Genomic DNA, 26821 nt, shown 5'->3' on the forward strand with positions numbered 1-26821 from the left:
TCGGTTCTTGTACGCTATACACCATAAATAAGTGCCACACATTGATACAAAAGGAATTCCTTTTTTTTCCCAAGGGGGGGGGGGCAGTAAGTTCGATTAGGAACCATATGCTTGCTAAATTTCCTTATATCATCATATGCTTGCTAAATTTTCCAAGAACTAGTTTTATCATAGTTGTAATTTTTTATTTGGGTAATAATATGTAAGTAACTATTGAGGATTATTTTTTGTAGATGAGTTATTCGTTAGTTAATAAAGAATTAGTAACTACTAAAGGGTGTACCTGCTTATATTTCTTGTTAAAAGGGTGTTGGGTAAAATATATCTTTGGGTGGTTGTATTTGAGGAGTTCGAGGCCTTTTCTGCTAAGATTGTGAGAGTCATGGTCGTTTTTGTTGTAATCCTTTTCCCATAATATTCATGTAGAGCGTTGTGTAGTATAGAGGGCCTTCTTTCTTTTTCTCGTCTTTTTCTTCTTTTTCATAAAACTCTGACAACCCCCCCCCCCCCCCCCCCAAAAAAAAAGAAGGAAAAGAAAAACAACCTAGGTAAGTAATGAGTGTTAATGAACTACCACTAGACTATGATATAAATATTTAGGATAATGTCCAATAAGCGGAGCCCATCCTAGCTCAGTCTTATGAGGACAGGCTTTGTTCAGCTCAGTAATAGCCCTAGCGGCTAACTATGCATAAATTATCCTTGTAAGACATTACATTGTCCTTGAAACTTTCAAGTAGTATATGGATTTACTAGAAATGGCTTAAAAATACTGGATTTGTTCTAATCTTGTCTTGTTCCAATGGGTTCCTCTACCAGGTTAGAGCTGAGAGATGAATGGAGGTTAGAGAATCGGAGAACATTTGCCAATATATGGTCGGATATGGTATTTGGGATATCATTATTCATTCTTTTATACTTCAATCAGAGCAAAGTGAGTTAACATTTTCCTTTTTAGCTACTTTTCTTTTCCCCATTCTTACAAAGTGTTCAATCTTCTTATTCTTTAATAATGTGTACTAGCAGCTTTGTTTAGTATTACCCATGAGTATTTACGCAATGAACTGATGTTGTTCAAAAGAACAAAAAGCCACCAGCGAACCAGGCCATCAAACTGGACCAAGAATGAATTAATAGGCTTAATTTGAGTGCCCAATGGGTTGCATGGGCCATGGTATTTTTGAGTATACTATTATAATATTCCAATTCTACAAGCCCCAAATACTAGGGATTTAAGTCCTATACGGGATTAATTAGTTAGTTTATATTTTGTAATGTTCTAGAATAGCTTCTATTTTGAAGAGAGGCTTAAGTGGTAAAGGATTCTCCCTGCCATACATAAGGGTTTCCTATTTTTCTTGTTTCCATGAAGTTATAAATAAAGAGTAGGGGATAATACCCACTACTATTGATTTGAGAAATAATTTAGCCTTCATCTTGTGAGTTCTGTGAGAGATGGAGCATGATTTTATGGAATTCAAAACTCATCTATTGTGGGATGCAGTAAGGAAACCTTGATGGGATTCCTTCTCCACAGTTACGTGAGAGGCCTAACATATCTTTTTCAACACAGGTAAGAATGTAAGATCAACCATTCCTTCTTCAATTTGTTTATTAAAGTCTATTTAGTAATCCTTCACTGACATCCCCTTCTTCAAACCTGATTTCGATTCTAGTTTCAGATTTCTCTCTTGAATCTGATCCCTTCACAGGTTCTGAGATCTTTTATTGACTTCAATCTCTGATTCTAGTGAGGCCTGTGCATTCTGTCTTAAGTTATGTGGAGAAGAAAGAACACATACTACTGCAGTTGATAAACAAGATTAAGTTGCAGCTTCTAAATTCCTGAGTTTCCATTCTTGTTTTCAGAAGCATAAAGTATTTCTAATTTCTTAAATCTGCTTCTCCAGGTTGATAATCTCAGTTTCTAATTCTGATTGTTACCATATTGCCTGACCTTCTAAATTTTTTTGAGTTAGTTACTAATATATATCAGTTTCTGTTTCTAAATAGAACACCTTCTATTTCTGTGGCAGTCCAGTGTCTTCAGATCTGACCGTAGGATTAAGATCAGATTGGAGGATTGAATCCCCACCTCCATATTGTCACTCGACCTGGATTACAGCCCCATCAGATTGCTCCATTTTGAATTGGTGATAAATTGAGAAGTTGTTTGATATGGTGAAGACCATTGAATGCACCATTAAGGAGTGATATAATGCAAATTAATTAAAAGAACAATGAGTAGGCTGATGCGACCATGGGAGAAGTGGTGAGAAAAAAGATATGGATGGCTTTCCCTAAATATAACTTCAAATAATGAATCGGGACCCAGGCCCCATGTTTTAGAGGCGCATGTTAGCAGCGATTAGCTTTGGAGGCGCAGGTTAGCTAAAGTTTTTCATGGAGTTCTAGGTATGGCGATTCCTCCTTCCCGGGAGGATCGCCCCCCTGATCCAAGCCTTGGATCTGCTGCTGCTGGGGTTTTGCCAGCGTCTTTTGCTGCTGTAGTCTCTCGGTCCCTAGCCACACCACCTGTTGAGGTGGAGAGAAAGAAACCTTCATTGTTTTTTTGTGACCCTGCTGTCTTTTTCTCCAGGGAGGAGGTGCAGGTCTCTGAACGTGCTTTTTCCTCAGCTTTGATTGCCAAGTGCAGTTTTGGTAGGCAATCGCTGTTTGTGATCAAGGACTTTTTGCAAAAATCCCTTTTTCTTCAAGGGGATGTCATAGTTTCGACACTAGACCTGAGGCATGTTCTCCTTAGGTTTGCTATCCAGGCAGATTTTGTTAAGGTATGGCTGAAGGAACAACTTCATGTCCAAGGGTATCTTTTGTGCTTCATGAAGTGGACCTCTGATTTTGTCTCGGGTTGGGAATCGCCCCTTGCGTCAGTTTGGGTTTCATTGTCAGGTCTGCTGGTTTCTTCTACCAAGGGAATTTTCTGATTTTGATTGCCGGTGCGATTGGAAGAGTTTTGAAGGTGGACAGTGCAACAGCCAATTGTACTCATACTTTGGCGGCACGGGTGTGTGCTGAAGCTGACTTTCGGGCGATGCTTCCCTCGAAGGTTTGGATCGGTTGTGGTGTAGATGGTTTTTACCAAAAGGTAGTTTTTGAGAGATTGCCATTTTACTGTGATCGATGCTCGAAGCTAGGGCACTCCAAGGATATTTGTAAAAAAAATTTTACGAAGAAAGGAGGATCGTTGCTTTCAGAACCAGGCGGTGTTGACGCTGCACATGGGATCGAGAAAGCCACTGCTGTGGCTGTCGGTTAGGAGGGTGGTAATCAGAATAAGGATGGAGTGTTTATCCCGTCGGGAGAGGGCTCGTCGCGTGATGCTGCTGAAGTGCTTGGGGGTGTTGCACCTAGGCAGGGGAGGTCTTCAGTTGGGCAGGGTTTGGCTGGGCCTGGTGGTCGTTGGCGACCTGCTGCCATAGTTCGAAAACTCGTTTTATTTCGGTGTTTCGAGCTGACCGAAATATCTGAGGGTCGAAATTCTGCATTTTCCTGTTATGTTTCGGTAGGTCAAGTTAAGGCCTGAAACTTCATGGAAACCCTATTTTAGGCTATATAAACACATTTAAATGTTCGAATTGCAAAAAGTCACCCAAAGTGGTGTTTTGGATTTGCACCATTGATTGGCAATGTATGGTCGAATCCTAATGTATAACTTAGTTAATTACACATACACATTGTTTAAGCCTTTAAGTACTAGAGGACATAATAAATTAATGATTAATACGCAATTTAAACAAGTAAATTGACTTGGAAGTTGGAAACATAAAGTGAATGACTCATAAGTCATAACTTAAGTCATAATATTAAAGTACAATAAGTAAATAACAAGTTAAGAAGGTGATATTAATATGACAATATCCCCAATAGTCCAATACAAGTCAAGTAGTCATCTAGTGACTCAAATGTTTACAAATATTCTAATAATAATTACTCCGACATCCAAGATCGACCCCACTCATAGTCCGATGGAGCCAACGTTCATTGTTCTCCAATTGTAGGACAAATGAATGCCACGTCATAGTATGGGAGAAGAAACAAGTGTAGTCATCCACAGTGGCCATGTAAATTGCATCATCAACATGCTGAAGGTAACCTATCCTAGGATATGGGTCATCAAATTGTGAATAAGTACTACTCACTGATCCACTATGATATGACGCCTCTGGGAGCATGTATGGGTACGGCTGGTGGGTTGGGTAGGAAAAGATGTCATCTACAAAAGATGATCCACTACGTCCCTGTGAGTGGGACTCAAAACTGGGAATGGATGGAGAAGATATTTAATTGATCACCAAACAATGTACATAACCCCTATTTTATTTTACATTCTTATTGTAAGAAAATCAAAATTTTGAAGCAGAAAAATAAAAAAATAATATATATTGAAAAAAAATTTCGACACCGTGAGGTTGTAAATCGGCCTCCGGTGTCTAACATATATCAATTTCATTACCAACAAACAAGTATTGATCATGCTTCTTTCAAAAAAACATTTTTGGAGAAATTGGTTTTACCTGAAATAGTGGAAAAGCTTCACAAATGTGCTAATGGTGTGTTCTCCGGCGTAGATGCGGCGAAGATTCAAAGGCCGGTGGAAGAATCAGCAAGGAGAAGTGAAAGGATGAAGAACAAAGAGGAAAAAACCCAAAAGTGGTACTAACCCATGGAATCTCGCAAGAGTAATGAATGCTATGTGTTTTGTAACCATAGGAAGGTTTAGGACACCCCTCCCTAGCTCTTAAAGCTATTTGATCTCAGGGTTTGAAGGTGGAAGCGAAAGACCTTCAAATTTCGGACAGGACCTCGAACGGATCCAGTATTGAGACTCCGTCCGTAAATCCGTTCCATATTTTCAGGGCTGTTTGCCCGAACGGACTCATGGAAGGCCCCACACTGTTGCTTTTGTCCGTGGTTCCGTTCCCTTCGGTGTATTCTCAGAGTATCGAACGGATGCACGAACGGATCTAATGAGTAGGTTCGGTCCGTGAATCCGTCCTTTGCATTTTGACTCCATGGCCTGGACGGATTAAGGAACGGATTCACTCTACTACCTCCGTTCTTGAGTCCGTTCATGTTGTGTTTTGTATTTTGTGGTTGTTACTCTTGGGAACTTCCCTTGGGACCCCTCCTACATCTTCTAATGATTTGTTCACGCATCCCTTAGCCTTCTAGCTCATACGGGGAAGCATGTACCGAGACAAACACTAACAGACACACCGAACTATACGTATACTATTATGAGTGGGTTTTGGGCCTTGTTTAGGTTTGCTTATTTCTTAAACATATATCATATGCTAGTGCATCATTATCAAGCATGTTGCATACTGCATATTATTTATCTTCTTGTGATTGATATGATTGTGGTTATATGTTTGGCTTTACCTTGTATCGGGTTACGGTGCCGAAACCCCATAAATGTATATGATCCTTCGTTGATTGTCATATTGGTTTGTATGTGTCGTGTCGTGCTGGTACCCGGGTGCTAGATGGTATGGGACGTTGATGCACCCGGAATACCTCTCAGGACGACAGGACTTTGCATGTAGTATATTTGTGGTTAGGTTTCATTTCCCTTATGCTACGACCCTTACCAACAGGGGTTTAGGTGTTGGGTGATCAGGGCTTCTTGGCCTATGGGGGAGAGAAGCCAGGTCAAGGATGACCACTGATCATCGGGTCTACCTCTGGGTGGTTTTGGTGGCTTCAACCGGCGCGGGGCCCCTCGTGATAGTTGAGGTTTCACTGTGGCGATAACATAAGTGACCCTCAGTGTCTCCCGAGTTGTCACAGTAGCATATACCATTGGCTTAGACTGTGTGTTAGGTGGAAAATTTATTAACATTTACATTCATCATGGACTATGTATGAACTATGTGTTTGTGCATTCCCCATCCCCTCACTGGCTCAGTGGAGCTAACCCCCCTTGTGCACACTTTTTAGATTATGATGCAGATGGCGGATACTTCACTAGTCTCGAAGTCTAGCCCGCGGGTTATGATGATATCGGAACCGAGGAGCCGGAGGCTGTGTTAGAGGAACATGGCGATGGATGTCCTTGTGATAATTGTGCCTACGGGTTGTATTGATGTTTGGGACTTGGTACCCTTTTGATTATTTTGGGGCTTCTGCCCTTGTACAAACATTCTCGATTATACGAATATTTAGAGTAGTTACGTCATGGTCAGTCGATAAACATTATTAAACTTATCTTGTATCATTTAGCCGGTTGAACATATTGTAATTGCTATTTAAATGCTTCCGCATGTTTACTGATCACTTTAGGAATGGTAATTCTTTTTGTCTTCGTACTCTTATATTACAGTGCTTAATATTGCTTAACTGTGGATTGGGACACTGTATCTGTGATCCTGGTAGCTTAATAGGATGACTTGTGTCGTCCTAGTCACCCCTTTTATTGTATTTTATTCCTACTTGGAATGGGGGCATGACAGGTGGTGTTGTAGTGACTGTTGGAGGTGGCGATAACGGAATAGATGCCATGGCTGGTCAGGTGTTGGCTTTGGAGGCCATGGAGGAGGGTGAGATTCCTGGCAAGGAGGGTACTGCTGTGGCACCTCAAGTGGTGAAGATATCGCATGTAGCCAAGGTGGCGGGCAATGGTGTTTTACGGGTGGCAGTGCATAATGCACCTGGGCAAGTGTGCCTGGAGATGATTAGTGAGGCAGATAATGAAGAAGTTGATGATCGCGTCATGTTGGCAACAGGTTCGCAGTCAGTGGGTGGCTCTTCAACGCCGTTTTTTATGATAAGGCTGGGTTTCCTTGTGTTCGAGATGATTCTCAGGTAGCAGAGGTTAATTTGGCCTGCTTGGATCATAGTGCTTTACTGGCAATCTTCAAAGTTTTTAATGCTACTCTTGAGGAGAGGTTTCAAAAAACCTTTGACAGGTTGGGTGAGGAGGGTAGGTTGGTTGAGTTGGCAAAACTTCCTAAAGTAAAGCTGTTAAGAATAGTAGTCAGGGGTATATTGGTATATAACCACATCTTTTATATGTTCTTTATGTCATTTGTATAAAGCCAGGGGCCTCTGTGGAATTATCTATTCTTTTCAATATAAACTAGTTTGTCTCTAGTTTGAGACACAACTCAACAACCCAAAATCGTGTTTGCTCTCTTGGAGCTTTTCTCTCTTCTTCTTCTACTCTAAAAACACAACATGGTATCAGAGCATATTGTTCTTGGAGTTTGAAGGTGATAGCAAGTTGTTTGGAAGGCTAAGAGTTAGTTTCTTCTCTTGGGTCTTGTTGCTGTTTGAAGACAACCCTAGGGTATCTTCACAGATCTGTTTCTCCCTTGTTTGGAATCCAAATGGAGAGCAATCAAGTGCTCTAGTTTCGTTTGGAAGTCCTCTTTCTTCCCATTGTATGCTCTCAAGTCTCTTGGAAGCATCAAAGGGCCAGAACTATATTTCGGCCAGGCTGTTCTGCCTGTTTTTTCCACCAGCCAGGGGACTTTGTTGAAAAAAGCTCTTCAATAGAGCTTGTTTGGAAGATTTTTTGGGCTACTCAGTATCGTTTTTGGGTAAGGAAGGTTTCTCCTTTTTACTCTGCTGCTGTTTGATGATCGTGTGAGGTTCTACAAGTTGTTTCAAGTGTTTTGTCACTGTTTGTTCCTTTTTTTACTGCTGTTAATGTGAGAAGAAGTTGTTTTGCTTGAGGTGCGGTTGTTTGGGTCTTCTAACTGTTTGATTTGAGGTAAAGATGGGTGAAAAAAATGTTGAAACAGCCTTACCTCAACCAGCTTTGTCTCCATCTCTGTCATATGATACCCCATATGTTCAACTTCCCATTGTCAAGCTTGACAACCAAAATTACTTGGATTGGTCATGGTCTATGAAGCTGATTCTTTGGAGTCGAGGGAAGTTGGGGTATATATCTGGGAGCATTAAGACTCCCCTCTCTACTAATCCAAAGTACTCCAAAACCGAAAAATCCCTTGTGATGACTTGGCTTATTTTTTCGATGAAGCCGGAGATTGGAAGAAGGTTTATGAGCAAGGAGACTGCCAAAGATATCTGGGATAGTGTTGCTCCTATTTTTGATAGAGTGGGAGACTGTACAAAGGTTTATCAACTCCTCCAACAGATTGTTAGCTTGCGACAGGGTGATAAAAGTATATCTGAATACTATAGTCTTGTTGTGGGACTTTGGGAGGAGTATGATCACTACAGAGATCTCCAGTTGTGTCCTGTTGATGAGCCCAAAGTGCATCAGTTGTTTGAGAAGGAAAGAGTCTTGTTCCTTCTTAGAGGTCTTAACCGTGAGTTTGAACCTTTAAGGGTGCAGATCCTTGGCCGACCATGTCTTCCCTCACTGGAGGAGGTGTGTGGTTATCTACAGAGTGAGGAGACCCGTAGGGGTGCTATGGAGACCACTCCAACTATTGAGCGCTCTGCTCTTGTTTCTTCCATTCCTCAGGACCGTACTCCCTCCACTAAGCATGGTATAAAATCTCGCGAAATATCGGCGAAATATCGCCATATTTCGTGAATCTCGACATGACCGAGATACGAAACACTGCCGAAATATAAAAGTACAATATCTCGTCGATATATCGTGATATATTTCGACGATATATCGCGAGATATCACGATATATCGCGAGATATTGTAAAGTGACAAATAGTGTCACATTCAAAGGCCTTATAAATTCCATATTTCGCAGCTCTTGGTCGATATTTCGACCGAGAGCTGCTGAAAATCAAATTTTCTCTCTTCTTCCTCATTTTTGCTTTTCTTCCTCCCTTCCAAGCCTCATCCAAGCATTGTTGAAGCTCCTTGTCACGGGAAGACGTCGGAGGGTCATCTAAGCTCATCATCCAAGCCTATTTTCATTATTTAAGGTAAATTATATTTCTCTAAAACTATTTTTTTAAAAAAACTTTGTACAAATGTTGTTGGATGTTGATGATATTAATATATGTTAGACACCGGAGGCCGATCTACAGCCTCACGGTGTCGAAATTTTTTTCCCATATGTATTTTTTTTATTTTTTTTTCTGGTTTTAAAAATTCATTTTCCTACAACTAAAATAGGAAATAATTAGGGGTAATATGACTTAGATGGTAATGAATTAAATATATGTTAGACACCAATGGCCGATCTACGGCTTCACAGTGTCGGATTTATTTTTCTGCTCTTAAATAATTATTTTAATTTTCGAAAATTAAGAAAAATATATAAAAAATTAAAAAAACAGAAATAAATAAGGAAAAATATGAGTTTTAAGTTTAAAAAATAAAGAAAAAATATGAAAGTTATTTCTATATGTTTTGAGATGCATTACATGTATATTATGTTTACTAATTCATAGTTTTGTTGTGTTAGGTCAATACTTATATTAACATTATATATAAAAAATTGGTTTTAATTATGTGAAAAATATAAGGGTTAGGGGAAAAATATTAAATAACTATACAAGTGTATTAGTAATCTAAAAGTGTCAATTAAAGTGCATCTACATTAAGTTTTTTAATTATTTGTGTTACTTACATTGCAGTAAACAAGTATCATTATGGCGGATCGTGATAGACAACGTGCGAGGCAAGCAAAAGGTGGGGAAAGTAGTCAACAAAGGGGGAGGGAACAAAGAGAACAGAGGGAAAAGAGAGACCACCACCAAATGGGTGACATTGCATGGTTACATGGTACTCCCATTGATGGGGATAAGAGAAAATCTATATGTAATTATTGTCACATGCAATTTATGGGAGGTGGGTCCAAGAGACTTAAACAACATCGATGGAGGATCTAAAGATGTTGTAGGTTGTCATATGGTCCCTCTGAAGTAGCCAGGGAGATTGGTGATAGTTTGAGGGGAAGAAAGAAGAGGAAGGCTGACAAGCAAAGGATAAGAGAACAACTTGAGGATACAGTGAGGAGTTCGATGGGAGGAGGAAGACGATACAATGATGATGATGACTCCTCCTCCTCTCGATGATGACATTGCAGTGCACTGATGACATACAAACAAGAGAGGAGGCTAGGGATTTTAGGCGGACTGTTTCAAGGAGTAGAGGAAGTTTTCAAGATGATCAGCAGAGACAAAGAGTAGGGGGGTAGTGGAGGAGCTGGCAGTTCTGGAGGTCCTAGAACTTTGAATCCTTTTAAAAGATCACAAAGTGTGAGGGCAACCCCAACACCTCTACCAGATGCAGATGCAGTACCACCATCAACATCCGATCCTAAATTGCATAAGAAGAAAGGAAGCATCAACCCTAATCAAAGGAGCATGGAAGGGGATGAAGGGATTGGTTAAAGAATCAATAGTTAAGTGGATGCTATACCATACCATCCCAAGAACATCGCACAAGGCCCCCATTATGATAACATGATAGATACCATTGCAGAGGTGGCCCAGGATTCAAGGGCCCCACCCATATGAGGTAATGAATGTTTATCTACCTCAACAAAAGAGTGAGATTGATGAGTACATTAGTGAGATGAGGAATATGTGGGAGACATATGGGGTGACTATAATGGCGAGATGGATGGGTGGGCCTACAAGAAAGTCCATCATCAATTTCATGGTTTATTGTGATGGGAGGACAGTGTTCCTCAAATCGTGGATGCATCCAAAGAGATAAAGGATGCAAAATATATTTACTGATTGTTAAAGGAAGTAGTGGAAAAAGATGTGGGTATTGAGAATGTTGTCCAGTTATTGTAAGACAATGGAAGTAACTTCAAGCTGGCGGTGAGAAGATGATGAACAATAGTAAGTACCGGCTCTTCTGGACTCCTTGTGCAGCCCATTGCATTGACTTAATGCTAAAAGATATGGGAAAGTTAAAGTTGGTGAAGACTGTGGTTGAAAGTGCAAGACAAGTCACCAACTTTGTATACAACCACTCCTATGCACTCAATCTATTGAGGGAAAAATGTGGGGGTGACTTGGTTAGGCCTGGCATCACAAGATTTGCCACCAACTACATTGCCCTCAAAAGCATTGAGACAAAGAAGGCCGGGCGAGAAGTATGTTTGCTTCCGAGGAGTGGTTTGAATGGAAGGGTTCCAAGACGCAAATGGGAGGGAAGCACAAACAACGATGTCATCTGAGGACTTCTGGACCAAACTAAGCAAAGTGGTGAAAGTTTTAGAGCCAGTAGTTAAAGTTCTACATGTTGCTGACTCTGCTCTGAAGGGCCCAACCATGCCAGTCCTATATGCTGCAATAGACTTGATGAAAGATAGTGTCTATAGTGTGGGTCCTCGCAGTAGCAAACACTTCTTAGATATCATAAATGCTCGCTGGGAGAATCAACTTATGCATCCACTGCATAAGGCTGGTGAGTAAATTTGTTTTATGTTTACTAATTCATAGTATTATTATTTACTAATTACGTATGCATTTGACAATACCTCTATTCTATATGTCATATTTCAGCATACTACTTGAACCCTAAGTATCAATATAACAATAGGCTTGGGTTGGAAACTCAACTTATTGATGCTGTGAAACAAGTAGTGAAGAAGTTGGAGCCAGATGGTGCACTACAAGCAATTTGCAACAATGAAGTGAGTTCATTTGGAAACTCAACTTATTGATGCTTTCAAATAAGTAGTGAAGAAGTACTTACTAATTTTCCACATGGGTGTAGATCAAGGTATTTAGGGATGCATTGGGAAGTTTTGGAACTGAGGCTGCGATACAAGGCAGAGCACGTGGTGATGCTGGTAATTCTTTTAAGTTTTAAATTACATATGTATTGAAATTTGAAAGTTGACGAGTATATACAACATTTGACACATGTCTTTTTTGTTGTAAACTTGTAATGCAGCTGAATGGTGGGTGTTGTATGGGGAATCGGCTGAAAACTTAAGAAGAATAGCAATTAAAGTCCTTGCCCAAACATGTTCTGCATCTGGTTGTGAGAGGAACTGGAGTACCTTTGCACTCATCCACTCCAAGAGGCGCAACAGATTGGGGTCTCAACGTTTATCTGACATGGTGTATGTGCACTACAACTTGAGGCTGAAACTGCAACACATACGCATGGGACATGAGGGACAGAGGGGCACCATTGATCTAGCTGACATCTTTCAAGTTGACTCAGACGATGAGGACCCTATTGTGGATTGGGTGAGGGATAGAGGTGAGCCAGTGTTGGATGAGGAGGGAGGTAGGCCCAACCCCATGATAGCTTCTGAGATTGGTGCTGATGTGGACGAGTATATGGCTCGACGAGGGTCAGATACATGCAAGGGAAGCCTCACCCATACCATTCCAGCCCACTGGTGGCAATGTTGCTGATGATGAAGACTGGTCTAAGTCCTCAAATGATGATGATGGTGATGATGGTGGTGGTGATGGTGATGCTGGTGGTGGTGATGTTGGTGGTGGTGATGCTGGTGAAGAATATGACGGCATGCGAGAGCGTTATGTGGTAGGCCAGGAGGCCCAGGATACGGCACCTGTAGACCCACTCCGATTCACTGGAGAGACACAGTTTGATCATGCCACACAAGATACGGACCACGTGCCCCCGCACCCCCACCCTCGAGAGGCCCCCTACATACATACAACAGGAAGCGTAGGGGTCGACAAACACAGTTGCAACCTGATCACATGGACATTGATAACCTATCTAGCTCTGTTGGTGGTTTGAGTATGGGTGATAGGGAGGGAGGACCGACTGGACATTGGCGTGCCCCATCTTTTGACGCACATGCCACTCCATTGGCATCGGATTATGGTGCATCACAACCTTACGGTGGATATGGATATGGATCATCATCATATGGGCAGTTTAGTGGGGTAGGGGACTATGACTACGATCCCAGTCCCAGGACATCTTGGATCATCTTTTGTAGATAACATCTTTGCATACCCTAGCGGACCTAGCTACCAACCTCACCAGCCATACATGCAGCCAATGCCATCGCCTCTTGCGCCGGCGCCAACATCATATCACAATGGATCATCTTCTTCACGGACTGGATCGATTGGTAACCCTAGTTTATATCCTAGGATAGGTTACCTACAGTATGTTGATGATTCCATTTACGTGACACTTGTGGATGACTACACTCGTTTCTTCTCCGATTCTATACCGTGGTCCACATATGTCCTTCAAACAGAGAGCAATGGACGTCGACTCCAGCGAGGCATGAGTGGGATTGATCCAGGGAGGCACAGGAACTACTATTAGCAGTTTAGCACTTGTAATTTGGAACTTAAGTTGTGATTTCATTAATCTATGTGTATTTAACTATTTATACATTAGGGTCGGCGACCGTATGTCAATCAAGGGTGCAAGCCCAAAACACCAATTTGAATTCACATTTTTACAATTTTATGGTTTAAATGTGTTTATTAAGCTTAAATAAGGCTGTCCATGAAGTTTCAGGCCTAAATATGGCCAAATACCCCCCGAGATGGACCCCCGAAATATTGCAGAAAAAATGCAATATTTCGGGAATATTTTGCGATATCTCGGATATTTCGGATATCTCGGTAGGCCCGAGATACCGATATATCGCGAGATATAGTACCTTGCCACTAAGGGAGCTGGCAAGGGGAGATTCTCCTATGACTATTGTGGTAAGCCTGGGCACAAGAAGGATTATTGTTGGGATCTTCACGGGAAGCCACCCTCTGTTTCATCTGGGGGACATAAAGAACATATAAAAGATGTGGTTATATACAAATATACCCCTGGCTACTATTCTTAACAAAAGCGTATAGCGGCTCAGTCTGTAGCCTTCAGTGCTGCCAAGGTGTACAAGAGAAAGAAATTGAAGAGGTGTCGTCCTCCTAAGGGGGGAAATGAGAGACGAATAACAAGGTCAATGGGACCGGTGGATGTTGTTTTTACCAGTTCCAAATGAATTTTTTATTCTGGAATGCTTGGGGAATTGGGAATAAGCCTACTTCTAGGTGGCTGAAAGCAATGGTTAAATTACATAATTTTGGCATTGTGGCTATTGCAGAGCCAAAAGCGCTTCCCTCTAAGGCGCCAGTGGTGATGAAAAGGGTTGGTTTGGATAAGGTGCATACTACAAAGAGGATTTGGATTTTGAAGGATATAATGCAGGTTAAATTGGTGGAGGAGCACTGCCAGTTTGTTACTTTGGAGTGTCTAACTGCCAATGGGGTTAATTTCCTTATCACATTTGTCCATGGGATATGCTCGGTGGTGGAGAGGAGGGATTTGTGGGATGCTTTAATTCGTTTCTCTAGATCTTCCACACTTCCCTGGACAGTAAGGGGTGATTTTGACCCCCTTGGAGAAAATTGGTGGCAGGCCGGCTTGTTCGCTAGCTTTGGATGATTTTGGTAATTTTGTGAACAGTGCTGCCCTCATTGATGCGGGTTATGTAGGTAATTTATGCACCTGGTCAAATAATTAGAGCGGTGCGGGAAAGGTCATGGCTAGGTTGGATCGGTTTCTGGTGAACTTGGCCTGGATAGTTGCTTTTCCCAAGTGCGAGGTAGCTCATTTAAATAGAGCATGCTCAAATCATGCGCCAGTCTTGCTCTCTGTTAGACCCTGGCAGCAAATCTGTCTCAGCGTTTAAATTTCAGCTAATGTGGTTGTTGCATTCGAATTTTCGGGTTTTTATTAAGAGCCAATTGGAGACGCCTGTCGTTGGTTTGCCTCTCTTTGTGTTGTTCATAAAGCTTAAACGTCTTTGAAGTGCTCTTCGAACGTGGAATAGGGAGGTTTTTGGCAATATACACCAGAAAGTCAGGGATGCTGAGGACTCGGTTAGTAGGGTAGAGGCGGCCTGTGATCAGGTTGCGAGCGCTGAGTCTGTGTTGACACTTGTGGAGGCCAAGAAAGCATTACAAGAGGTGCTTTTGCAAGAGGAAATTTTCTGGAAGCAAAAATCTAGAGTTACCTGGCTAAAAGAGGGAGATCAGAACACTAAAATTTTTCACTCCATGGTAACTGTTAGAAGAAGGCAGAGTGATATTCACAGAATCAAGTCTGGGGATGGTGAGTAGATTACTGCCAGGAGGGGGGTACAGGTAGCGGCGGTGAGATATTTCTCGGACATTTTTGCCTCTCAAGGGTGTGTGGTTGATGAGGAGTTGCTTGCTCAAATTCCCCAGGTTGTGACGGAGGAAGATAATGTGTTGGATTATATGGGCCAAAATACCGTGGGGGGTATTCTGGACATTTTTTACTATTTTATTTTTATTTCTATTATGTGGGTTTAGTCCCACATTGCTCACATGTAATTCTGTCTTTTATTTTCAACAATATAAATACAGGCTTGGGGGTAATCATTAATCATTCAAGCATTCTCTCATATTCTGTTTGTTAAAATGGTATCAAAGCTACTTTCTCTGATCTAGGTTTTCAAAACCCCACCACCTTCCATTGTTTCTCTCTTCCACCTTCTCCCACTCGATCTTCTCTTTCTCCTTTCCTTCTTTTTTGGTTTTCTTCTCTTATTAGGGCAGATCTAATGAGGTGATCATACGATCTAGATGTTGCCCTCAATTCCACCTCTTTAACAGATGGTTTAATCAAAATACCAAGTTCAATTGTTGCTGCCCTTGTTCCTGCAATTTTTGGAGATCTCCCCTTCTTGAAGATTAGCTTTTCCTTTGCCTTGGAAGCTGTTTTTACCTATTGGAGATTGATCATAGCAGTATTGGACAGAAGATACTACAGGAATTTCAAACTATTTGAAGCCTTTACCCAATATCGATCTCAATTCAGGGTTTTGGAAAACCCTGACTTTTATCGATTTTTGGGTTTTCTGTTCTTTGGAGATCTCATTCATACTACTTCAAGGAGGACTCGACATTACTATTAGCCCCTTTCGAATTTTTTTGAAGACCCCTAACCCTAATCGATCTTCTCTTTCAGGGTAAAACCCTGATTCTTATCGATTTTCGGGGGATAGGGCTGTTTGTTGCTGCTATTACTTTTAAAGCTTCTTTGCTGCCAAGAGGATCACTTAACCTTATTTTTAAGGTCTTTTACTTCTGATTTGCTGCCAAGGATTATCTTCATCATGCCAGACTCTGATGTAACCACGGCTACTTCTGGAGGAGATGGTCAGTCCAGGACTGAATTCCTCCCTTATGCTGCCTCCATTAAACTTGATGGCACCAATTGTCTAATGTGGGCCAGATCTCTATCTTTGACTTTGGCTGGAAGAGGACTCAGTGGCCATCTTCATGGCAGCTCTAAACAGCCCACAGAAGAGGGCTCTTCTCAAGCTAGATGGAATGCCAATGATGCTATGGTTATGTCTTTTGTTCTGAACTCCATGCCTTAAGAACTCTCTAGCTAGTACCTTCCCCTTGACACAGCCGCACAGATATGGGCTGCTGCTAAGGGAACTTATGGACAATTGGGGAATGATGAACAAGTTTATGCAATCCAGAAGACACTCCATACCACTACTCAGAAGGAGTTGCCAGTTACCAAATACTATGCTGTCCTCAAGAGCTTATGGCAACAATTGGATCACTACGCTCGATTTCAGCCCTCTACACCTGACGACATTACTGTCTATTCCAAGTATGTAAATCAGTTTCAGGTTTATGATTTTTTGGGTGGTCTTAATGCTGAATATGATCCAATTCGAGTGTAAGTTCTTGGCAGATTCCTTTCCCCACATTGGAGCAGGCCTTTTCTTATGTTCACACTAAAGAGACATGTCGGGCTGCTATGATGTTGACTCCTATAGTTAAGAGATCAGCCCTATAGGCCGCTGGTTCCAACTCTTCTACTACTACTGTGAGTAGTGCTACTGTTGTTGTTGCTCCTGCTAGGAGCCAATCAAGTGTGATCATTGCAACAAACCCTATCACACTAAGGCTCAGTGCTAGAAATTACATGGGAAGCCCGCTGATTTTGTGACCAAACGTGGTCGTGGTAAACCTAAAGGCAAGGCTAATCACACTGAAAGTGTAACTACAGCCCCTACTACTGAACCGGTTTTCTCCCAGGAAGAATTTCAGGCTCTCAGGCGTATGTTACAGACTTCTGCTGCCTCTAGTACATCTACTGCCAGTTATTCCACACCATCAGGTTCTCATTTTTCCCGTTCAGGTATTCCCTTTGCTCGTCATTGTGCATCGGTTGTCTCTACTCCATAGATCATCGACTCCGGTGCCACTGATCACATGACAGGTTCTTCTAGCCTTTTCCATAGCTATTCCCCTACTTCTGGAAGGGATAAGGTTAAAATAGCTGATCGGTCCCTCTCATCTATTTCCGGGAAAGGATCCATTAGTTGTTCCCCTTCTCTTACCTTGTCTTCTGTGTTGCATATTCCCAATTTCACTACTAACCTTCTATCTATTAGTAGTATTACAAAAAATCTGAATTGTAAAGTGACATTTGTTAATCTCATTTTGTCTTTCAGGATCTGGACTCGGGGAAGACGATTGGATCGGGTAAGGTGCATGGTGGATGGTACCTGCTTGATGGTGACTCACTTGTTACACAGGCTTTACCTTCTCAGCTATGTTAGCCTGCATCATTCTCCTCTGAAGTACACAAATGGTATTCTCAACTAGGACACCCCCCCTTAGGAACTTAATCACATTTATTTCCAGCATTAATAAAAAATTGTAATATGATTCTTTTTGTGAGGCTTGTGTCTTGGCCAATCAGGCACGTTCAAACTATCCTATTTCTAAGAAAAGGTCTTCTTCCTTATTTCAATTGGTTCATACTGATGTGTGGGGTCCTAGTCGAAAAGCTTCTCTCTCTGGTCATAGGTGGTATGTCACTTTTATACATTGTTATTCTCGATTCACTTGGGTCTACCTGATGCACACAAAAAATGAGGTTTATTCTTGTTTTCAGCATTTTCACTCGATGGTCCAGACCCAATTTAATGCCACTCTCAAAGTCTTAAGCAGTGACAATGGGACAGAGTATATGGAAGGTCAGTTCTAAAGATACCTTGCTACCCATGGGATTTTACATCAAACCAGCTGTGTTGATACTCCAACCCAGAATGGTGTGGCTGAAAGAAAAAACCGCCATCTCTTAGAGGTGGCCCGAGCACTTATGTTTGCTCGACATATTCCTTCCTTTTATTAGGGAGATGCTGTCCTCACTGCGGCCTATTTGATTAATAGGCTGCCAGTGGGGTTCTCGACTCCAAGGCCCCTGTCGAGCTCTTACTTGGTTCTTCTTCTTTTATTGTTCCCCTTAGGTGTTTGGCTGTGTTTGCTACATAGTACTATATCTCGCGATATATCGGTATCTCGGGCCTACCGAGATATCCGAAATATCCGAGATATCGCGAAATATGCCCGAAATATTGCATTTTTTCTGCAATATTTCGAGGGTCCATCTCGGGGGGTATTTGGCCATATCTAGGCCTGAAACTTCATGGACAGCCTTATTTAAGCTTAATAAACACATTTAAACCATAAAATTGTAAAAATGTGAATTCAAATTGGTGTTTTGGGCTTGCACCCTTGATTGACATACGGTCGCCGACCCTAATGTATAAATAGTTAAATACACATAGATTAATGAAATCACAACTTAAGTTAAATTACAAGTGCTAAACTGCTAATAGTAGTTGCTGTGCCTCCCTGGATCAATCCCACTCATGCCTCGCTGGAGTCGACGTCCATTGCTCTTTGTTTGAAGGACATATGTGGACCACGGTATAGAATCGGAGAAGAAACGAGTATAGTCATCCACAAGTGTCACGTAAATGGAATCATCAACATACTGTAGGTAACCTATCCTAGGATATAAACTAGGGTTACCAATCGATCCAGTCCGTGAAGAAGATGATCCACTGTGATATAATGTTGGCGCCGGTGCAAGAGGCGATGGCATTGGCTGCATGTATGGCTGGTGAGGTTGGTAGCTAGGTCCGTTAGGGTATGCAAAGTTGTTATCTACAAAAGATGATCTAGTATGTCCCTGGGACTGGGACTGGTAGTCATAGTCCCCTACCCCACTAAACTGCCCATATGATGATGATCCATATCCATATCCACCGTAAGGTTGTGATGCACTATAATCCGATGCCAATGGAGTCGCATGTGCGTCAAAAGATGGGGCACTCCAATGTCCAGTCGGTCCTCCCTCCCTATCACCCATACTCAAACCACCAACAGAGCTAGATAGGTTATCAATGTCCATGTGATCAGGTTGCAACTGTGTTTGTCGACCCCTACGCTTCCTGTTGTATGTATGTAGGGGGCCTCTCGAGGGTGGGGGTGCGGGGGCACGTGCTCCGTGGTCCGTATCTTGTGTGGCATGATCAAACTGTGTCTCTCCAGTGAATCGGAGTGGCTCTACAGGTGACGTATCCTGGGCCTCCTGGCCTACCACATAACGCTCTCGCATGCCGTCAAATTCTTCACCAGCATCACCACCACCAACATCACCACCACCAGCATCACCATCACCATCACCATCATCACCATCATCATCATTTGAGGACTTAGACCAGTCTTCATCATCAGCAACATTGCCACCAGTGGGCTGGAATGGTATGGGTGAGGCTTCCTTGCATGTATCGACCCTCGTCGGCCCATATACTCGTCCACATCGCACCAATCTCAGAAGCTATCATGGGGTCGGGCCTACCTCCCTCCTCATCCAACACTGGCTCACCTCTATCCCTCACCCAATCCACAATAAGGTCCTCATCGTCTGAGTCAACTTGAAAGATGTCAGCTAGATCAATGGTGCCCCTCTGTCCCTCATGTCCCATGCGTATGTGGTGCAGTTTCAGCCTCAAGTTGTAGTGCACATACACCATGTCGGATAAACGTTGAGACCCCAATCATTGCGCCTCTTGGAGTGGATGAGTGCAAAGGTACTCCAGTTCCTCTCACAACCGGATGCGAACATGTTTGGGCAAGGACTTTAATTGCTATTCTTCTTAAGTTTTCAGCCGATTCCCATACAACACCTACCATTCAGCTGCATTACAAGTTTACAACAAAAAAGACATGTGTCAAATGTTTCAACTTTCAACTTTCAAATTTCAATACATATGTAATTTAAAACTTAAAAGAATTACCAAGATCACCACGTGCTCTACCAGACGTCGCCTTAGTTCCAAAACTTCCCAATGCATCCCTAAATAGCTTGATCTACACCCATGTGGAAAATTAGTAAGTACTTCTTCACTACTTATTTGAAAGCATCAATAAGTTGAGTTTCCAAATGAACTCACTTCATTGTTGCAAATTGCTTAGTAGTGCACCATCCTGGCTCCAACTTCTTCACTACTTGTTTCACAGCATCAATAAGTTGAGTTTCCAACCCAAGCCTATTGTTATATTGATACTTAGGGTTCAAGTAGTATGCTGAAATATGACATATAGAATAGAGGTATTGTCAAATGCATAGGTAATTAGTAAATAATAATACTATGAATTAGTAAACATAAACAAATTTACTCACCAGCCTTATGCAGTGGATGCATAAATTGATTCTCCCAGCGAGCATTTATGATATCTAAGAAGTGTTTGCTACTGCGAGGAGCCACACTATAGACACTATCTTTCATCAAGTCTATTGCAGCATATAGGATTGGCATGGTTGGGCCCTTCAGAGCGGAGTCAGCAACATGTAGAACTTTAACTACTGGCTCTAAAACTTTCACCACTTTGCTTAGTTTGGTCCAGAAGTCCTCAGATGACATCGTTGTTTGTGCTTCCCTCCCATTTGCAGTCTTGGAACCCTTCCATTCAAACCACTCCTCAGAAGCAAACATGCTTCTCAGCCCGGCCTTCTTTGTCTCAATGCTTTTGAGAGCAATGTAGTTGGTGGCAAATCTTATGATGCCAGGCCTAACCAAGTCACCCCCACATTTTTCCCTCAATAGATTGAGTGCATAGGAGTGGTTGTATACAAAGTTGGTGACTTGTCTTGTACTTTCAACCACAGCCTTTACCAACTTTAACTTTCCCATATCTTTTAGCATTAAGTCAATGCAATGGGCTGCACAAGGAGTCCAGAAGAGCCGGTACTTACTATTGTTCATCATCTTCTCACCGGCCAGCTTGAAGTTACTTCCATTGTCCGTTACAATCTGGACAACATTCTCAATACCCACATCTTTTTCCACTACTTCCTTTAACAATCTGTAAATATATTTTGCATCCTTTATCTCTTTGGATGCATCCACAGATTTGAGGAACATTGTCCTCCCATCACAATAAACCATAAAATTGATGATGGACTTTCTTGTAGGCCCAGTCCATCCATCTGCCATTATAGTCACCCCATATGTCTCCCACATATTCCTCATCTCACTAATGTACTCATCAATCTCACTCTTTTGTTGAGGTAGATAAACATTCATTACCTCATATGGGGTGGGGCCCTTGAATCTGGGCCGCCTACCGCAATGGTATCTATCATGGTATCATAATGGGGGCCTTGTGCAGTGTTTCTTGGATGGTATGGTATAGCATCCACTTAGCTATTGATTCTTTAACCAATCCCTTCATCCCCTTCCATGCTCCTTTGATTCTAGGTTGACTGCTTCCTTTCTTCTTATGCAATTTAGGATCAGATGTTGATGGTGGTACTGGTACTGGTAGAGGTGTTGGGGCTGCCCTCACACTTTGTGATCTTTTAAAAGGATTCAAAGTTCTAGGACCTCCAGAACTCGCCGGCTCCTCCACTACCCCCTACTCTTTGTCTGCTGATCATCTTGAAAACTTACTCTACTCCTTGAAACGATCTGCCTAAAATCCCTAGCCTCCTCTGCTGTTTGTATGTCATCAGGTACTGCAATGTCATCATCATCAGAGGAGGAGGAGGAGGAGTCATCATCATCATTGTATCGTCTTCCTCCTCCCATCGAACTCCTCACTGTATCCTCAAGTTGTTCTCTTATCGTTTGCTTGTCAGCCTTCCTCTTCTTTCTTCCCCTCAAACTATCACCAATCTCCCTGGCTACTTCAGTAGGGACCATATGACAACCTACAACATCTTTAGATCCTCCAGCCAGATGTTGTTTAAGTCTACTGGACCCACCTCCCATAAATTGCATGTGACAATAGTTACATATAGATTTTCTCTTATCCCCATCAATGGGAGTACCATGTAACCATGCAATGTCACCCCTATGCTGGCTGGCTGGTCTCTCTTGTTCCCTCTGTTCTCTTTGTTCCCTCCGCCCCCTTTGTTGACTACTTTCCCCCACCTTTTGCTTACCCTTCGCACGTTGTCTATCACGATCCGCCATAATGATACTTGTTTACTGCAATGTAAGTAACACAAATAATTAAAAAATTTAATGTAGATGCACTTCAATTGACACTTTTAGATTACTAATACACTTGTATAGTTATTTAATATTTTTCCCTTAACCCTTATATTTTTCACATAATTAAAACCAATTTTTTATATATAATGTTAATATAAGTATTGACCTAACACAACAAAACCAAAAGTTAGTAAACATAATATACATGTAATGCATCTCAAAACATATAGAAATAACTTTCATATTTTTTCATTATTTTTTAAACTTAAAACTCATATTTTTCCTTATTTATTTCTGTTTTTTTAATTTTTTATATATTTTTCTTAATTTTCGAAAATTAAAAGAATTATTTAAGAGCAGAAAAATAAATCCGACACTGTGAAGCCGTAGATCGGCCATTGGTGTCTAACATATATTTAATTCATTACCATCTAAGTCATATTACCCTTAATTGTTTCCTATTTTAGTTATAGGAAAATAAATTTTTAAAACCAGAAAAAAAATACATATGGGAAAAAAATTTCGACACCGTGAGGCTGTAGATCGGCCTCCGGTGTCTAACATATATTAACATCATCAACATCCAACAACATTTGTACAAAGTTTTTTTTAAAAAAATAGTTTTAGAGAAATAGAATTTACCTTAAATAATGAAAATAGGCTAGGATGATGAGCTTAGATGACCCTCCGACGTCTTCCCGGCGACAAAGAGCTTCAACAATACTTGGATGAGGCTTGGAAGGGAGGAAGAAAAGCAAAAAATGAGGAAGAGAGAAAATTTGATTTTCAGCAGCTCTCGGTCGAAATATCGACCAAGAGCTGCGAAATATGGAATAAAAGGGGCCTTAGTGTGACACTATTTGTCACTTTTACAATATCTCGCGATATATCGTGAGATCCAGGATATATCGTCGATATATCACGATATATCGACGAGATATTGTATTTTTTTGTTTCGGAAGTGTTTCGTATCTCGGACATGTCGAGATTCACGAAATATAGCGATATATCGCGAGATTTTATACCATGGTTTGCTATGCCCGGGATACTAAGTCCCCTGGTAAACTTGAGCCCCGTAGTCTCTGCTGCATTTTTTTAGGCTACTCTGCCACCCAGAAGGGGTACAAGTGCTATTATCCTCCTGCCAAACATACATTGGTCAGTATGGATGTTGTTTTTCATAAGACTGTGTTTTATTATTTGTCCCCACCTCTTCAAGGGGAGAGTGTTAGTAAAGATGTGTTGACCATAGAACCTCCCCTACAGTCTATTTACAATGAGTTTGTCCCTATTCCTCCTACTCCTAGTCCTCCTTTTGCTTCAGGGGGAGAGGTCCCTATACAGGAGGAGACCATCCCAGATGATGTTGTTGACATTCCTACTCAAGGGGAGCAGACTCCTGTCCAAAAAACCATTAGTGAATTTCAGAGGAGGATTAATGAATCTAATGTGCAGACTTATACAAGGAAACATAAGCGGCTTCAATCAACTACAGCACCAGTACCCATCCAATTGCCGAACCTGGTTCCAGAACCTGCCTCTGCACCTGATAATACTTCTTCTCCTGATTTACTGTTAGATATATGGCCAGAATACCGTGGGGGTATTCTGGACTTTTTTCCTTTGTTACTTTATTGTTTTGTATATGTGGTTTAGTCCCACATTGCTCATGTACATATTTTACTATTTTATTATTCTTATAAATAAGAAGGTGCTTGGGATGGAATTAATCATCTAAGCATTCAGCCTAATTCTAATTTGTTAACATGGTATCAGAGCAGATTTCGAATTAGGGACCCCCCCCCTCTCTTCCATTCTCGATTTCAGCCCCCTCCTTCTTCATTCTCGAGTTTTCTCCTCCCTTTTTTCTTTTGTTCTTCATTCACCCCTATTAGGGCAGCACTGATGAGGTGATCTACAGATCCAGCTACTGCCCTCAATTACCTCTTCCCTGATGCAATTTTCTGCTCGATAGGGCCACAACTACTTGTCTGCGATATTTGGAATCTTCAGTTTTTTGGGGACTGCTTCCATCTCTACTACAAGGGATCTCTCCTCCTATTTGAAGACCAAGAACTGCAGCAGGCCATCTTCTTACATCTGTTCCTATCTTCAGATCTGTTCAAGACCCCCTAAGATCGATTTTTTTTCACCAAAAATAGGGTTTTTTTCAAAACCCTAACAATTATCGATCTAGGGGCTGGTGACCTCTATTGGTTCTGGTCTTTTGAAGGCTGGTTCTCTACTTCTATAAGCACACTCAATCTTGGTTGGAGCTGCAACACTTCAGTTTTTGGCCATCTTCTATACTTCATCGATTTCAGTAATTCAGGTTTTTTTCAAAAACCCTGAGCAATATCGATCAAGGATTTGTAGGTTTCTGTTGCGGCTGATATTTGGCAGGGTGATTCAGCATTAGTAGAGAAACACTCGATCCTTTTTTCAGCTCCATCTGCAGTGTTCTTACTCTCATTCTTCCCTACATTGATTTCAGCACTTTCAGGGTTTTTTTCCAAAACCCTATAAAAATCGATCTTAGGGATTCCCTTTGCTGCTGTTGCTGATTTTTCGAGACATTTATTCTCCCATTACAAGAGGGCTCTCATCCAATTTTCAGCCCTTAACTTGAAGGATTTCTTGGGTTTCTCTTCACAACAGCCCCATTCTACGATTTGGGATTCTCTCCTGTCTTCATGGGTGACTCTGTGGATTCGACTGCTACTTCTGTTGGTGATGGACACAACAAGCCAGATTATCATACCTTTTCTCCTAATCCAATCAAGTTGGATGGCACTAATTACTTGCTTTGGTCTAGGTCTGCTTCCTTTGGCATTGCTGGCCGTGGCCTTACTAGTCCTATTACAGGCACTAGTGTTATGCCAACCGAGATTGGAGCTACTCGAGACAAGTGGCTGGCCAACAATGAAGTTCTTATGTCCTACCTGATCGGTTCCATGACTACAGATCTGCAGCATAACTTTCTTCTCCTTGACACAACCTCGGAAATTTGGGCTGCTTGCAAGGAAACCTACGGACAGCTTGGCAATGATGCCCAAGTATATGAAATCAGGAAGAAGGTCCTTCACACTACTCAGGGAGAGTTGACAATCTCCAAATACTATTCTACTTTGCGCAGCCTCTAGCAGCAACTGGATCACTTCTCTGACTTTCACCCAAGCACCGCTGTAGATATTACTTCCTATAAGAAACATGTGGACAAAATCAGAGTTTATGATTTCTTGGCAGGATTAAATGTGGAGCACGATCAGATTCGGGTCCAAGTGTTGGGTAACAAACCTTTTCCCACACTTGAACAATCCTATGCTCTGGTCTCCTCTGAAGAAAACCGTAGGGCTGCCATGTTGCATCCTCCTATCACTGACAGATCATCTCTCAAGGCTGCTGCCCCGGCCCCTCTTGCACCTAGTGGCACTGCTTCTCCTGGTGATTCTACTACAGGGACTGTTGTTTGTGAGCACTGTCACAAACCTTACCACACCAAAGAGAAGTGCTGGAAACTTCATGGGAAACCGGCTGATTTTGAAGCAAAAAGGGCTGCCAGGACAAAACCAAAGACAAAGACCAAGGCCCATCAGACTGAGACTGTTACTGCAGCCCCGGCTACTGACCCTGGTCTATCCCAGGATGATCTACAGGCACTCCTACGTATGCTAAGGTCTTCCGCTGCTGCTGCCTCTACTACATCAGCTACTGCCAATTCTTCTGCTCCTTCAGGTTCACACTTTGCCGGTCAGGTATTGCATTTGGAGGTCATTGTGCTTCTGTAACTTCCCATCCTTGGATCATAGATTCTGGAGCTCCAGATCATATGACCGGTTCCTCTAGTTTGTTTCACAGATATTCTCTCACTTCTGGGAAAGACAAGGTCAAGGTGGCTGATGGTTCCCTTTCTTCCATTTCTGGAAAAGGAATCATCAACTGCACTTCTTCACTTCCCTTGTCTTCTGTTTTGCACATTCCTAACTTTACTACTAACCTTCTTTCCATTAGTAGTATTATTCGTGATCTTAACTGTAAAGTCACTTTCTTTCCCTCTCATTGTGTGTTTCAGGATCTGGAATCTAGGAAGACGATTGGATTAGGTAAAGTGCACGGTGGGCTGTACCTGCTTGATGATGGTCGCTTCTCTCCACCACCATTGCCTTCTCAGCTACACCAGAACTCCATGGTCTCTTCTGAACTCTACCAGTGGCACTCTAGGTTAGGTCACCCCCCTGTAGGAATTTTAGCTTATTTAGTTCCTAGTTTGGTCACCCTTCGTACTAAGGATGACTTCTTTTGTGAGGCTTGTGTTCTGGCCAAACAGACACGTTCAACTTATCCAGTTTCAAATAAAAGGAGTTCTTGTTTTCAATTAGTGCATTCTGATGTTTGGGGCCCCAGTCATAAAGCATCTATTTCTGGTCACCGTTGGTTTGTCTCTTTCATTGATTGTCATTCTAGGCACACTTGGGTGTATCTTTTGCACACAAAAAATCAAGTTTTCTCATGTTTTCAGCATTTTTATAAAATGGTACAAACACAGTTCCAGGCCACTCTCAAAGTATTGAGAAGTGACAATGGAACAGAGTACACAGAATCCCA

General features: G+C 41.8%; 1 protein-coding gene across 1 annotated transcript in view; it reads left to right on the forward strand.

Annotated features, from left to right (window-relative positions):
- The window catches only part of LOC122659284 (chloroplast envelope membrane protein-like), a 96989-nt gene that overhangs the window by 50903 nt on the left and 19265 nt on the right, over positions 1-26821 (forward strand). The window contains exon 5 of the mRNA XM_043854414.1: positions 820-934. Within this exon, the coding sequence (XP_043710349.1) occupies positions 820-934 (115 nt within the window). The remainder of the gene's footprint in view (positions 1-819; positions 935-26821) is intronic.

The sequence above is a fragment of the Telopea speciosissima genome, chromosome 4 (genome assembly GCF_018873765.1).
Source record: "Telopea speciosissima isolate NSW1024214 ecotype Mountain lineage chromosome 4, Tspe_v1, whole genome shotgun sequence".
Classification (NCBI taxonomy): Eukaryota; Viridiplantae; Streptophyta; class Magnoliopsida; order Proteales; family Proteaceae; genus Telopea; species Telopea speciosissima.